At 44.3% G+C, this 14788-nt stretch overlaps 1 protein-coding gene across 2 annotated transcripts in view; it reads left to right on the top strand.

Annotated features, from left to right (window-relative positions):
* The window catches only part of man1a2 (mannosidase, alpha, class 1A, member 2), a 97008-nt gene extending 83672 nt beyond the window's left edge, over positions 1-13336 (top strand). For both annotated transcript variants that reach the window (XM_030343324.1, XM_030343325.1), the window contains exons 11-14: positions 5383-5602; positions 7687-7859; positions 9763-9878; positions 10800-13336. In XM_030343324.1, the coding sequence (XP_030199184.1) occupies positions 5383-5602; positions 7687-7859; positions 9763-9878; positions 10800-10935 (645 nt within the window). In that variant the 3' untranslated portion in view covers positions 10936-13336. The remainder of the gene's footprint in view (positions 1-5382; positions 5603-7686; positions 7860-9762; positions 9879-10799) is intronic.
* The last annotated feature ends 1452 nt before the right edge of the window (positions 13337-14788 follow it).

The following is a 14788-nucleotide window of genomic DNA, read 5'->3' as shown; positions in this document are numbered from 1 at the left end:
GGTGTAACACTGTATACAGTGGTAAGAATAAGTTTATGCACCAATGCTAAAGTTGACTAAAAATAGGAATAATAAATCACCTTTTGGAAATCGATCTTTATGCCTTGATTAAACAAATGAAGAAAAATCCAACCTTTTAGGCCACCAATTTTCTTTGTGAATGAATAATGTATTGTAAATAAATAAATGTTCTTCAATCAAATACAGGGTGCAAGTATAGGAACCCCTATGTTAAATTCCCATAGAAGCAGGCAGGTTTTTATTTTTAAAGGCCATTTATTTCATGGATCCAGGATAATATGCATCCTGATAAAGTCACCCAGGCCTTTGGAATTAAAATAGCCCCACATCATCACATAGCCTTCACCATACCTAGAGATAGGCAAAAGAACCATGCCAATCTCTAGGTATGGTGAAGGCTATGTGATGATGTGGGGCTATTTTAATTCCAAAGTTCCTATACTTGCACCCTGTATTTGATTGAAGAACATTTATTTATTTACAATACATTATTCATTCACAAAGAAAATTGGTGGCCTAAAAGGTTGGATTTTTCTTCATTTGTTTAATCAAGGCATTAAGATTTCCAAAAGGTGATTTATTATTCCTATTTTTAGTCAACTTTAGCATGGGTGCATAAACTTATTCTTACCACTGTATAATACAGGGTAAACTGAGTTAATATGTAGACTGTATATAATAAAGGTAAACTGACTTCACATAGTACATATAATACAGGTTAAAAGGACTTAACATAGACTGTATGTAATACAGGTTAAACTGACTTAACATTGACCTTATATAATCAGGGCAGCAAAATTCCGGGAATTTTCTAAATTTGAAACTTTCCGTGGGAATTAACGGGAATTTATGGGAATTAACAGGAATTTCTGGGAATAAACCGGGAATTTTCAAAATTAAAGGTTGGCTCTTAACAGGGGACTTAAATATAGTTCAGGAAAATATATATATTTTAGCATAATCTTGACTAACACAACCAGATTTCATGCAAGTAAACTTGAATATCTATCCTATTCCTCAATCACGCTAGCACAATGCTACAGGGCTATTGAGACCACACCCCCTACATGCACTGTTCAATCCTCATCACATGTGCCCTGATGACTTCTGGAACCTTGGACCACAGTTTTAAGTCCAGAGCATATTTAAAAATTTTCAAAATTCTTGTTTTTGTTCTCCAATGAAAGAATAAAATAATTAGAACTTGTAAATGTTCTACTTACAACTACTACTACTACTTATAACCAAAAAAAAAAAAAAAAAAAAAATATATATATATATATATATATATATATATATGCTTGGATATGATACAGTTCGATTAAAAATACCCTAAATTCCTAGTTAATTTCAATTAATTCCCATAATTTTCTGATTTTTAATATTTCCAAAATTCCCAAGCTTAACTTCCCATGGTAATTTACCGAAAAATTTCCGGAATTTGTCCACCCCTTTGCAACCCTATATATAATACAGGTTGAATTGACTTACTGTATAAAATACAGGTTCAACTGACTCACTGTATATAATAGTTTTAACTGATTAAACACAGACTGTATATAATCCAGGTTAATCTGATTTAACATAGACTGTATAGTAATACAGGTGCAATTTAGATTCCACATTCTATGGTGCGTACATTCCAAGTACTCATTGAGATTTGGACTGAATCGATGCATGAAGGGCACTTTATTTAAACCGAGCAAAACTTGTCGAAGTTGGCAAATTGCATCTTCGACAAACCTTACTGTAGGCGAGACAATGTCGTACATGCTGCAATGACTTATACTTCTAGCACCTCAGCTTTGATGTTCTTATTTATTTACACAAATGCCGTCATATACCGTATACTCCAGTGAAAGGAAGGGAAGGTATGAAAAATGGATACCGCCAAGCCTACTGTGTACCGCCACAACCATTATTATGTGCTTGCACACAAACCAGCTCATGCACTACTGTAATGTAATGCACCTACAAGCACCCCCCTTAACCAGGCATCGTACTTATTTTTAACAACTGTACTGTACTAACTTATTTAGTTTCATTCCGCAATTGGAATTCTGATTTCACGTCTCCATGGAGATCCCTCAAACTCCCCCCAAAACCGCATTGCGTTTAAAACAAGGGCACGGCCCGCTGAGAGAATATTGGCTTATTTTGAAGCATGCTTCGCGCTCCGTGCAGCCTTCATACATATATATGTACATACATATAAGTTCATATTTATGCACGTACATACATTATATGTGTTCATATTTATGTACATAAGTACATAGGGTTCACTTAGAAATGTCCTTTTTTTTTTAAAGGAAAGCATTGTTTTTTTCAATAGCATAAAATAAATCTGAAATACAGTCTAGACATTGTTAATGTGGTAAATGAACTATTCTAGCTGGAAACGGCAGATTTTTAATGGAATATCTATTTCCAGCAACCATCACTCCTGTGTTCTAATGGAACAATGTTTTGCTTTCTGTGTTAAAAGGCTTTTTTATGGAGTTTTCATGAAAAAAATAAAGTATATATATATACATGTATATAAATATATATGTACGTATATACGTATATCATAAATATATATGTACGCACATAATTTTTTTTAAATAAAAGCACTGTTTTTAAAAAAGGGATGTGTACATATATGTAAAGATATGTGTACACATATCTGTGTGTACACATAGCCTATGTATATGTGTACACCAGGGATGGAAATTAACACCCGCCACACGCCACGGCCCCGTTTCCCGATATCGATGGATCTTCGCTCGTAAGATGGTTCGAAAGATGGATCTTTCGAACCATCGATAATTTCTTTGGAGCGTTTCCCGAAACTCCTCTTACCGTGAACGCGCATTCGCTGCACTCAAGACGATCGTAGGATTGTACCTGTCCACTGACATGGTGCTGAAACGGGCTATGACGCAGGGGGAGACGCAGGAATGTCGGAGGAAAATGGGGTTAAAAAGGGTTAAAATATCTCCCCATCAAGGCCAACCGCAGAATAGCCTACGAAAAGAATAGATTGCAATAATATGAATGCTAAAGATATTAAAACACAATTGATTAAGCCTAGGCCGACATATATATCAGTCCTAATCCTGAGCGCACGATCGGGAGGTGGAAGTTGCGCTTTAGATGCCTTCACAAGTCCAGCGGAGGGCTCCAGTTTTCGCCGGCCAAGTCATGCGCTATGATGTGTGACAGCTATGTTGCACAAAATTGCAGCTAAGGCTGGGGTAGCTTTGGTTGAACCGGAGGACATTGAGGTCGATGACGAGGAAGATCGGTGTGAGGACGGCCTCCCTCATAACTATGCGGCTGGTTTTCATGCACGTCAAAGAGTGATTGAGACTTTTTTTTAACCCCCTCCACCCTCCCACATGTCACTAAACATTCCCGTCAACGTGACCAATCCCCAACATATCCCAGCCTTTTGCCTGCTCCTTTGCATTTTTTTTCAATATTTGTATAATTAATATTTTTATTTTTATTTTTTTTACATTCTTTTAGACTACGTTTTATGAGTAGCCTATGTCAGTCTGCACAAATCCCCCCCACTTTCTCTCACACATTTTAAGTGCCCTGCCTGCTCAAACATTTCCGACTGTCTCTCTCAAACTAAGAACATAATGGCCCACATTAGGCTCAGACGCACGTGATACACCATTACCAATGTGTTATAATAAAACGCATCCAATACTAGGAATGTCCGCTGGTTACGCCACAGGCTACACTTGGCTAACGAGGCTCTTAGCGTCCTACGAGTACCCTGGAGCACTCGTTAGCTACTCGTGACTCGTGAGCGTTTTTAAGACGTTCGTTACCAAAGATGCTTTCGGGAAACGGTGTGAAAACTGTACGATGCTCGTACGACCCACTCTGCGATCCACTTAGGCTAAAGATGCTTTCGGGAAACGGGGCCCAGATCAAATTTGCATATTTAATACATTCGTCATAAGGCGCTGCACAGTTCCACAACCATTACTGTCAACATCCGGTCCCCTTCTTCTACGCCTCTTTTGCTGAACTGCGGCTGTCAACATCCGGGATAATATACCGGTAACAGGGCTCTCAAGTCTCACGCATTCGGCGTGAGACGCACACAATTCAACCCATGCACACGCTCACACGCCACACTTTCTTTCTCGCGCAGAGAAATTACCAGGATAGCGCCCACCAATTTGGGCCGCTATTTAATAGTGTTACAGGTAGGAATCAAATGGGTTTCCCGTACGTAGGGCAACCAGACGTCCTATTTTGCCCGGACATGCCCTCTTTTTGAGACACTTTAAAAAAATGTTTTTGTCCGGGATTTTATTAAAGCCTCATACATGTTCACATTGAATTTGCGTTGCGTTTCTCTGGGTCGTTCACAAACTAGTTAGGCTACGCCCTCCCCTACTCAGTTCTGTTCGCTTTGCATTGGAGGAAGTGAGTAGGGGGAGTGGTTAAGTAGACTCTTCAGATTGGACGGTTTGACTTACTCAGTTACTGTCGTGTTTTGTATTTATTTTTTTACCATTATTGTTTTATAGGAACAAACATTAACAAATTTGTCCTTCAGGGGATTGATAAAGTTGTATCTATTGAACAGAAAGAAACACTTGGTCATACTTTACCACAGCATTGGACTGAATGCCACATAAATATATAATTATGTTTTTGCACGTTTGCAACGTTCAAAAGTTCAGGGTATAAAGTTCAAGTATATGCCTCTACCTGTATTGCTTAAGCCAATAGCCTTTTGAGGCAATGTTTTTTCTGAATATTAGTGTTAAGGGCCAATAATGCTTACTATCATGCGTTAGTTACCATGTCTGTTGATACATTTGTATGCAGTCACATGTAAATATAAAAAAAAAAAAAATCCCATTGACTTATGATGGTGTAGCCATGCATGTTGTTTTATTGTTAAGTTGTCAATTTGTTTTTTATTGAAGATATTTTGTAAAGATGAATTATCCCCAAACTTGTCATCGTAACACCTTTGAAATAAACATGACTTAACATGGTAGATACCTGTATATTGTTTATCATATGCAGTAAGAGTGTAACGTTTTCAACTCAGTTCCTTGGTAGCACCTACTTACAGTAAAAATCACTTCTGATGGAAAAAAAAACATTTTTTTTCCATCAGAAAAACATTTTTCTTATCTATTGTTACTATTATATTGTTTAAAATGTACGCATATATTTTAAAAATATATAGCGTATAAAAAAGTGGCTGGTCGATTTTTAAATCTACCTGTCACAGTGGCCAAAGTGGGCAAAAAAGTTAATTTCCATCTCTGGTGTACACACATGTTCACATATACATATATATGTACATACATATTGACCCCACATGCCCCCCCCCTCCAGGCCATCGAGCGCCACCTGATCCGTAAGTCCAACGGCGGGCTGACCTTCATCGGCGAGTGGAAGAACGGCCACCTGGAGAGGAAGATGGGTCACCTGACCTGCTTCGCCGGGGGCATGTTCGCCCTGGGCGCAGACGGCTCCCCCGACGACAAGGCCGGCCACTACCTGCAGCTGGGGGCCGAGATCGCACACACCTGCCACGAGTCCTACGACCGCACAGGTAACGCGTACACGTACACATGTAAACACATGTATACACACACGTTCACACACACACACACATATACACACACACACGTACACATACACACGTACACATACTAACACACATACTAAAACACATACCAACACACACACTCACACACTAACCTAGCCATTAGCTGTGTCCAAGAGGAGAGCACTCTGTCCACTCTGACCCCGGTGTTATCCTATATGGGCCACCAGGGCCCCGTTTCCCGATAACGATGGATCTTCGCTCGTACGATCATTCTCCCGATGGATCTTGCGATCCATCGTCAATTTCTTTGGAGCGTTTCCCGAAACTCCTCTTAACGTGAACGCGCATTCGCTGCACTCACGACGTCGTAGGATTGTAACTGTCTACTGACACGGTGCTGAAATGGGCTCCGTAGGAGGGGGAGACGCAGGAATGTCGCAGGAAAATTGTGTTAAAAAGGGTTAAAATATATCCCCATCAAGGACAACAGCAGAGTAGCCTACAAAAAAAAATAGACTGCAATTATATGAATGCTAAAGACATTAAAACACAATTGATTAGGCTTAAACCGACATATATCAGTCCTAATCCTGAATGCACTGTGCGTTTCACGGCATTTTCCCCCCTGAAATAATTCCTCTTCACACCTGTGAATAACCCGGGAGACGTCCATGATGAGGAATACAACGAAGCCCACCGTCTGGCCCGGTGCATCGTTGAGCGCACGATCGGGAGGTGGAAGTTGCGCTTTAGATGCCTTCACAAGTCAGGCGGAGGGCTCCAGTTTTCGCCGGCCAAGTCATGCGCCGTGATATGTGTGACGGCTATGTTGCACAACATTGCAGCTAAGGCTGGGGTGGCATTGCTTGAACCGGAGGACGTTGAGGACGATGACGATGAGGAAGATCGGTGTGAGGACGGCCTCCCTCATGACTACGCGGCTGGTTTTCATGTGCGTCGAATAGTGATTGAGACTTTTTTTTAACCCCCTCCACCCTCCCTCATGTCACTTAACATTCCCGTCAACGTGACCAATCCCCACCATATCCCAGCCTTTTGCCTGCTTCTTTGCTTGTTTTTTATAAAAAAAATTATTTCTTTATTTTTTATTTTTTTTAATTTCTTTAATTTCGTTATTTTTTATTTTTTTAAAATTTGTTTAATTTAATTTTTTTTTTACATTATTTTATGCTACGTTTTATGAGTAGCCTATGTCAGTCTGCACAAATCCCCCCACTTTCTCTCACACATTTTGAGTGCCCTGCCTGCGCAAACATTTTCTGGACTGTCCCGTTTTATTTTGGCCATTTTAACATCTTTATTAATAAATTAATTAATAATCTTTATTAATTACCAAACTAAGAACATAAAGGCGCAATGCGTTTTAATAAAACGCATCCAATATACGGAATGTCCGATGGTGACGCCACTGAGGCTATAGCTGACGATGCTCTTAGCTACTACGAGTACCTACGCGCACCCCTGGAGTACTCATTAGCTACGAGCGTTTTTTAAGACGTTCGTGACCAACGATGCTTTCGGGAAACGCGGTGAAAACTCTACGATGCCCTTTCGACGCACTTCACGATCCACTTAGGCTAACGACGCTTTCGGGAAACGGGGCCCAGGTCTGTCCATCTGGCCGTAGTGCCAGTCTTCATTGGCAAAAACCAACATTATTGGCTGAGAATAAAACTGAACGAACAAGAAATCTGAAAAACTGTCAAGGCCATGGAAAATCAATGAATTGAAAGGCAAAAGGCTTTCAATTCAAACACAAACAAACACACAGCCACAGGCACACACAACCCACATATTTACTTTACACAGGCCTATAGACACATTGAACTGAACACACAAGACTCCTTCCACTTTCTCCTGCTCTCCGCATCCTATCCCAAACACTAAATCGCCCTTCTTCTGTCTCCTCAATCTCTCCTTATTCTCCTTCCTCCCCTTATTCTCTCTCTTCTACTCCTTATTCTCTCTCTCTTTCTCTTTCTCTTTCTCTTTCGCTCTCGCTCTCGTTATCGCTCTCTTGCTCTCTTGCTTTCTTGCTCTCTCTCTCTCTTGCTCTCTTTCTCCAGTGCTGAAGCTGGGACCAGAGGCCTTTAAATTTGACAGTGGCCTGGAGGCGGTTGCCGTGCGACAGAACGAGAAGTACTACATCCTGCGTCCGGAGGTCATCGAGACCTACTGGTACATGTGGCGCTTCACCCACGACCCCAAGTACCGCCAGTGGGGCTGGGAGGCTGCGCAGGTGAGGTCACTAAATAATGCGTCCCAGGCTGAGCGCCCTGTTTAGCAAATGTTGACTGAACAACTAGGCCAGACCGGAGAGAGACATAATACATAAACAAACAATGACCTAGACACTATGGACTAAAGCTATGAGCGCGAAAGAGCCAAAACAGAGCAAGTAGAGAGTAGAGACCTAGAGAGGAGAGAGTAGAGACCTAGAGGGGAGAGCGGAGAGACCTAGAGAGGAGAGAGTAGAGACCTAGAGAGGAGAGAGTAGAGACCTAGAGAGGAAAGAGGAGAGACCTAGAGAGGAGAGAGTAGAGACCTAGAGAGGAGAGAGTAGAGACCTAGAGAGGAGAGCAGAGAGACCTAGAGAGGAGAGAGTAGAGACCTAGAGAGGAGAGAGTAGAGACCTAGAGAGGAAAGAGGAGAGACCTAGAGAGGAGAGTGTAGAGACCTAGAGAGGAGAGAGTAGGGACCTAGAGAGGAGAGAGTAGAGACCTAGAGAGGAGAGAGTAGAGACCTAGAGAGGAGAGAGTAGGGACCTAGGGAGGAGAAAGAGAGATGATGAAGACGTAAACGTAATCACGTTGTGCTTTGTGACTGATCACACAGAGCTGATCTCTTTTCTTCCAAAAGCCTTCTAGAAGTTAAATCACATCCTCTCCATGAATTCATAACACGTTAGTAAATACACTAGGACCAGCTGGGCTCTCATCACCTCGGGCTGAGCGTAACCATAACAACAGGGGGAAAGCCTTCTCCCTCCCGCTCCAACCACCACTCCCCTCCCCCCTCATGGATTCCTCCCATCTGCTCAATGAGGAACCCCTCTTCTGAGACCGCCGTCTGGGCTTCACGGAGCTATTTACAAAGCGTACCTCCCCTCAACTCCCCCCGCCCCCAGTCCACAGCCTCCTGGCTCTGGACCCCCTGGTAGCCATCCATGTCAGGGGGACGTCACCGGGGCTCTGTGGGGCACAGCCAGCCTGTCATAGACTAGAGCCTGGATGATGAAGATGATGATGATTATGCCTTCGTCCTCATGGACCCTTGACTCTCTTCGTTATTTGGCCTTCCCCTGAATATTTAAATGACTATACTACTCCTCTATGTTGGTGAGCTATAAATGAGCTTAACACGTGAGGCATTCTGAAGGTCTTCACTGAAACTAAACCCTGGGAGGTCTGTTCCGGTAGTCCTTCTGACCTGGCCATCATCGACCATGTCTGTTTCATCATATGTTTCTCTGTTGTAAAGACGTCTGGTGCTGCTGGGCTCTTTTGAACATTGTAGCCCCCTACTCTATAGAAGTGGTGTGTCATGTAGTGATGGTGTTGTTGAGGCTGTTAGTGTAATCTCTGTTCTGCCCAGTGTTGTGTGTGTGTGTGTGTGTCTCCTCAGGACCTCGTCTCATATATAACAAGCAATGACATTAATTAAAGCATGCTGCTGTAAGCCCATTAAAGCCTCCCCTGCCTTTATCTCTCTCTCTCTCTCTCTCTCTCTCTCTCTCTCTCTCTCTCTCTCTCTCTCTCTCTCTCTTTCTTTCTCTTTCTCTTTCTCTTTCTCTTCTCTTCTCTTCTCTCTCTCTTTCCTCTCTCTTCCCCTCCCCCCTCTGGCTCCTGGTTGTATTCATGTCCTCCGTCTATCCCTCTCCTGCTCCCTCTCTCCTGCTTCTGGCTTCCTATTCATCACATGAGATAGAAGGCCATTTGAGTTCAAATAAACAATTAATGAACTAATAAATATGTGTATGAAAAAGTAAATGAGGCAACCTCTGTGTGTGTGTTTCCAGGCTATAGATAATGATGCAGGGGGTCTCACTCTAACTCTTGTCTGTCCCTGTTTGTGTCCAGGCTATACATAAGTACTGCCATGTGTCTCACCCTAACTCTGTCTGTCTGTCCCTGTGTGTCCAGGCTATCGATAAGTACTGCAGGGTGAGTGGGGGTTTCTCGGGGGTGAAGGACGTCTACTCCTCCAACCCGACCTACGACGACGTGCAGCAGAGCTTCTTCCTGGCCGAGACCCTGAAGTAAGTGTCTGGTGCTCTACGGGTGGATTTGATTGGCTGTGAGTAAGGGAAGTTAGGGTCTGGTGCTCTGGGTGGATTTGATTGGCTGTGGGTAAGCAAAGCAAGTGTCTGGTGCTCTTCGGATGGATTTGATTGGCTGTGTGCGGGGCAGTGAGTTTAAAGACTTGTTGATGCAAGGTGGAGGCAGGCGTTAATATTTAACAGCCGAATGCTTCCAGCTTGAATTCAGTATAACAATATTTGTGCTATTATTAATAAATCATAAATTATCTGGACCATTGAAACTTAAACTTTGTCTTGCAAAACATAACTATCATTTATTTTCTCGACTGTTTGCATCAACATAGCTAGCATGATATTAATCAATCGTAAATGTCTATATATTATCTTGTTCCACCTGTAACCTGCTGTTTGGATATCATCGGTGGCAGGTAGAGGGCGCTAGAGCTCCGTCAGCTGGCCCACATATAGCCCTTCCCTCTCGCGCCCCTGCTGGGGAAGCCACTCAACAACAGTAGTTAGAACACTTAGGTCAGTTATAGGTCAGTGTTAGGAACTGTGAATGAAGCTTGCTTGCACTCTCTCATGCACTCTCTCTCCTCCTCTCTCCCTCCCTCCCTCTCTTCCTTTCCTCCTCTCCCCTCCCTCCCTCTCCTCCTCTCCCCCTCCCCCTCCTCTCCCTCTCCTCCCCTCCCCCTCCCTCCTACTCTCCCTCTCCCCCTTCCTCCTCCCTCTACTCCTTCTCGTCCTCCTCTCCCTCTCCTCCCTCCCTCTCCTCCCCTCCTCTCCCCCTTCCTCCTCCCTCCCTCCCTCTCCTCCTCTCCTCCTCCTCGTCCTCCCTCCCTCCCCCTCCCTCCTCTCCCCCCCTCCCTTCCTCTCCCTCTCCCCCTGCCTTCCTCCCTCCTCTCCCCCCGGCTCCAGGTACCTGTACCTGCTCTTCTCCAGTGATGACCTGCTGCCTCTGGACAGCTGGGTGTTCAACACAGAGGCCCACCCTCTGCCCGTGCTCCACCTGGGGAACATCACCCTGCCCGGCAGCCAACCCGCCCAGCGCTAGAGCGCCCCCCACCACCTCCACAGGGGGGACGTTAGTGCTCATGAGGAGAGGAGCGCTCGGTGGCATCTCCCAGACTGCAGAGAGGGGAGGAGTTAAGAGAGAGGAAACCCAGAGCATCAAGGACTCCCACTCTGGTTCAATGTCTCTCTATCTCTGTCCCTTTCTATCTTTCTCTATCACACACCCACCTTCTTTTGTGTTTTTGTCTCTCTCTCTTCCTCTCTCTTCCTACTGAGGACACCATGAGAACAGTGAGGTGCGATACTCAGCCCTGTGATTGGCTGATGATGTTGTTTTTTTGTTTTAGTTTTTTACCTGTCGGACCGAGCTCCAATCAGGAGGCTCAAACAAGCTTATGTTGTTTGATTGTTTTTGTTTTTCTACTATCATGAAGTTGACCAAACTGTCCTCTGAGCGGACCGTGGCGCGTTTAGTGCTTCTTGTACAGACAGACGGATGGACGGCCCCGGGGACCTTCGGGGGCCGTCCTCCAAACCTTTTCTTTGGTGTTTATCAGCTCTCCTTCACCTGCGGCGGGGGCCGGATCACGGCCTTCCTTTCCCCCCCCCCACCCTCCCCCCCTCCGGTCACATGACCTCTGACCTGGGGTTGTATATGGACCTTTTGGGTACCGCCAGCGGGGAGACGCTAGCGCCGCTCGGGTTGGTTGAGAGATGGAACAGTACGAACCGTGATGATGATGACGCCCCTCGGACAACTCCTGATCACCTGTCAGCCCCTCCTCCTCTTCACCCTCCAGTCCCCCCAGCTCTGTGTCTCTCGCCTTCTCTCTCTGCGTAACTGTTTCCATTAATTTCTGTTTCTTTGCTATTGTTTCCGACTCACATCATTCCCTGCCTCGTCATCCTCTGCCTTCATGAGCTTGTGTGCGTGTGTGCATGTGTGTGCATCCGTGCGTGCGTGTGTGCATGTGTATGCTTGCGTGTGTGCGTCCGTGCGTGCGTGTGTGCGTGCCCGTGGCTGGGACAAGTCTTAATGAGAGCATGTGATTTACTTTAAAGCCTTACTTGATGTGTTGATTTGGACGCCTTGAGCTAAAGCTCTGATCCCCCTCACCTTAGCATCGTAGGGTGGTTCCTCTTCATGTTCCAGTGATCACACAGAACCTCCCCTGACGGCCTCTAGCTCTCTGAGCAGCTCCCACTGAGGTTCTAGAGGGTTCTGAATGAGTTCTTTATGATATGTTTGGTCTTTGGTTCTATACTATGGAGTCTAAATCTATCCAGGGTCTATAGTGTCTGGGAGGTCCTGTGGTTTTTCCTCAAGGGTTTTTGTGGGGACTTTGTAGGTGCTCTCCCTGGTCTAAGGGTTCTGTCTGTGTTGGTTCTAGGGTATATGTCTGCATAGGGTTCTGTATGGGGTCTCTTAAGGTTCTTTGAGTTCTTGGTAGGGTTCCTTTGGGTTCTGGGTTAGTGTTCCACTGGACCATGTATGAACAGAGTGATGGACCCAATCGCCATGGTGACCTTCATCAGAAACCTTCCTTAACCCTCCCCTCCTCCCCCACACTGACCAACCCCAGCGCTCTGATCATATCATGACCACACGGGGTCCAAGGCCTTTAACCAATGGCGGGTTATGGTGTTTGTTCTGTTCTCACTGTGATCACGTTGATTGTATAAAATACACAAAAAAAGTTTTGTGTGAGACCTCGGGCGCTATGCGCGCCATGTGGTCTCTCTCTATATCATGACTTTGGGGAAAGGTTTCAGTGTGTGTGTTTGAGGGGCCTTCAGGAGAGTGAGACGGAGATACTTGGAGGCATATCCTGTTCACATGTAATATTCCCTGATGAGTGGACACATTGCGGCGGTTGATGGGCATTATGTATGAGTACGAGCTGAGGAGGGAGGGTTTTATAATTAAGTTAAGGGTTAGAGTTGAACCCTGGGTTACAGAAGTTTGAGCTCCTAGCAAGGCTTCACCTGTTCATGTGTGCATCTTAATGTGTCCATGCGGTTCCGCCTCTACAAGGGGTTGTTTCTTGGGAAAACCATATAGTGCGACTGGTTCTGAGTTGGTTCTGCTGAACTATTAACAACACACACAAGCACTCCATCCCTCCTTCATCATCACTCCATAATTTGCCCTCTCTCTATCTGTCGGCCCCTGTGGCTACGGACAAAACAAGCTTCATGTCCAAACACAGGACATGCATCATGCTGATGTCATCACCTGTAACCAATGGGGAGACGGGTCCAGGTGAACGGCCCCACATCCCCCACCCCAATCCCAGGGTGGTCGCTAGGAGCGACGGTGATTTTGAAAAATTGAGTGTTCTGTATTTGTATTTTTACTGAACAATATTAAAAGAACCTGTACATATGTTTAAAACGAGGCAGAGATTCAATAAAGATGTTATCAAAAGTGAACAGATTAAGAGATTGTGTTGCCCTGTGGTGCTTTTGTGTATGTGGATGAGCCAAACACAAACCACTGTCAACATGTCAGTTACTGTTATAAAATGAAATCACCCCTATACATGTGTGGCCAAAGCAAAATCATGTCAGTTTAATTTTCTACCCTGATCTGTTTGTCAGTAGGTGGCAGCACATATTCATATTATATGCAGGAGAAGTTTTTTGAAAGAAATACATGAAAGAGAAAGAAACACGAATGAAAGTAAATCATTTCCAACTGAAGAGATGTATCTGTTCAATAGTGATGTGTGCAGTTGTGTTTCTTGGCCACATTATTGGATAGACTTCTCGTAAGTTTGGGATTGGCTTGTCTTCCAGTTATGATCTCAACCTGAGGTCTACTGAATACAAATACACACACACATACGCACACACACGCATGACCTATAAAGTGTTCCCAGCTCCCTGGCCCCATGCTAGGTTTGGGAAACAGATGTGGAACTAAATGTGAGGTGGTTGGGGAGGGGAGGCAGACTAAGGCTCTGGCTGAGCTAACCGGCATTGTGCTGCTCACACCTTGTTCTAATTATACACGTGTGTGTGTCAGAGAGGGAAAGTTATCGTCCAAGGAATTTTAGTGTGGATATTTATGAAATATTTCCATAATGATCATTGATGGCCATTCCAGCTGTCAGAGTTGAAACAGGCTAGGTACAATAGGTTATGTGGATAGGAAAACCAACATCTATTCGTTTTTATTGTTCACATGCAGACCTGCAGGTGAGTAAAGAGCTGCCCTGGCTGTGGCTCCTGCCATCGCCTGGGAGTTTGTTTAAGTTGCAGTCCTTTGACGTCATAAGAGGACATTATGCAGTCACTACTAAGTAGGAGTGTAAAAACTATCTGTTCATGTGGGGGCAAAGCAAACAAATGATTTGACCAGCGTTATTCACCCTGACATTGAGTTTGAGGTATAGTTAAGAGTAGAGTACAGGAATACTCTGACAAGATGCCAGATGAGATAACTGGATGTCAGACTGCAGTCACAGTAGAAAGTCAAGCAAATTAAATGTCAAAACTGCAAAAGATAAGTACTGAAAATAACGGCCTATCCACACACCATATGAGAGTGGCATCAAAGACAGACAGTTGAGGTAGACATGATGAACAATCAAGGCCACAGTTGTGAATCAATACCCAATTGACCGACTCAAGAGAAGGAGGCATGTCGGTGTATGCGAGCCGGCCGCTGAGAGTGAATCCCTGCATCTCCCCGTGTTTACATAGTGGTGGAGCGCTCTAAATAGGTCATGTGAAACAAACACACTTCTACCACGGCCTCCTTTGAAATGGCTCCCTCCATTGTAATTCTGAAATAAGAATGTGCCTGGAATAAACTCTGAATGGTGTAATTAGTGGTCAAGGACACAATGAAATCACACATCATCTTGCGTCATTTCCGTTGTTAGATA

Source organism: Gadus morhua, chromosome 20, assembly GCF_902167405.1.
Source record: "Gadus morhua chromosome 20, gadMor3.0, whole genome shotgun sequence".
Lineage (NCBI taxonomy): Eukaryota > Metazoa > Chordata > Actinopteri > Gadiformes > Gadidae > Gadus > Gadus morhua.
This window is presented reverse-complemented; position numbering and strand designations above follow the sequence as displayed.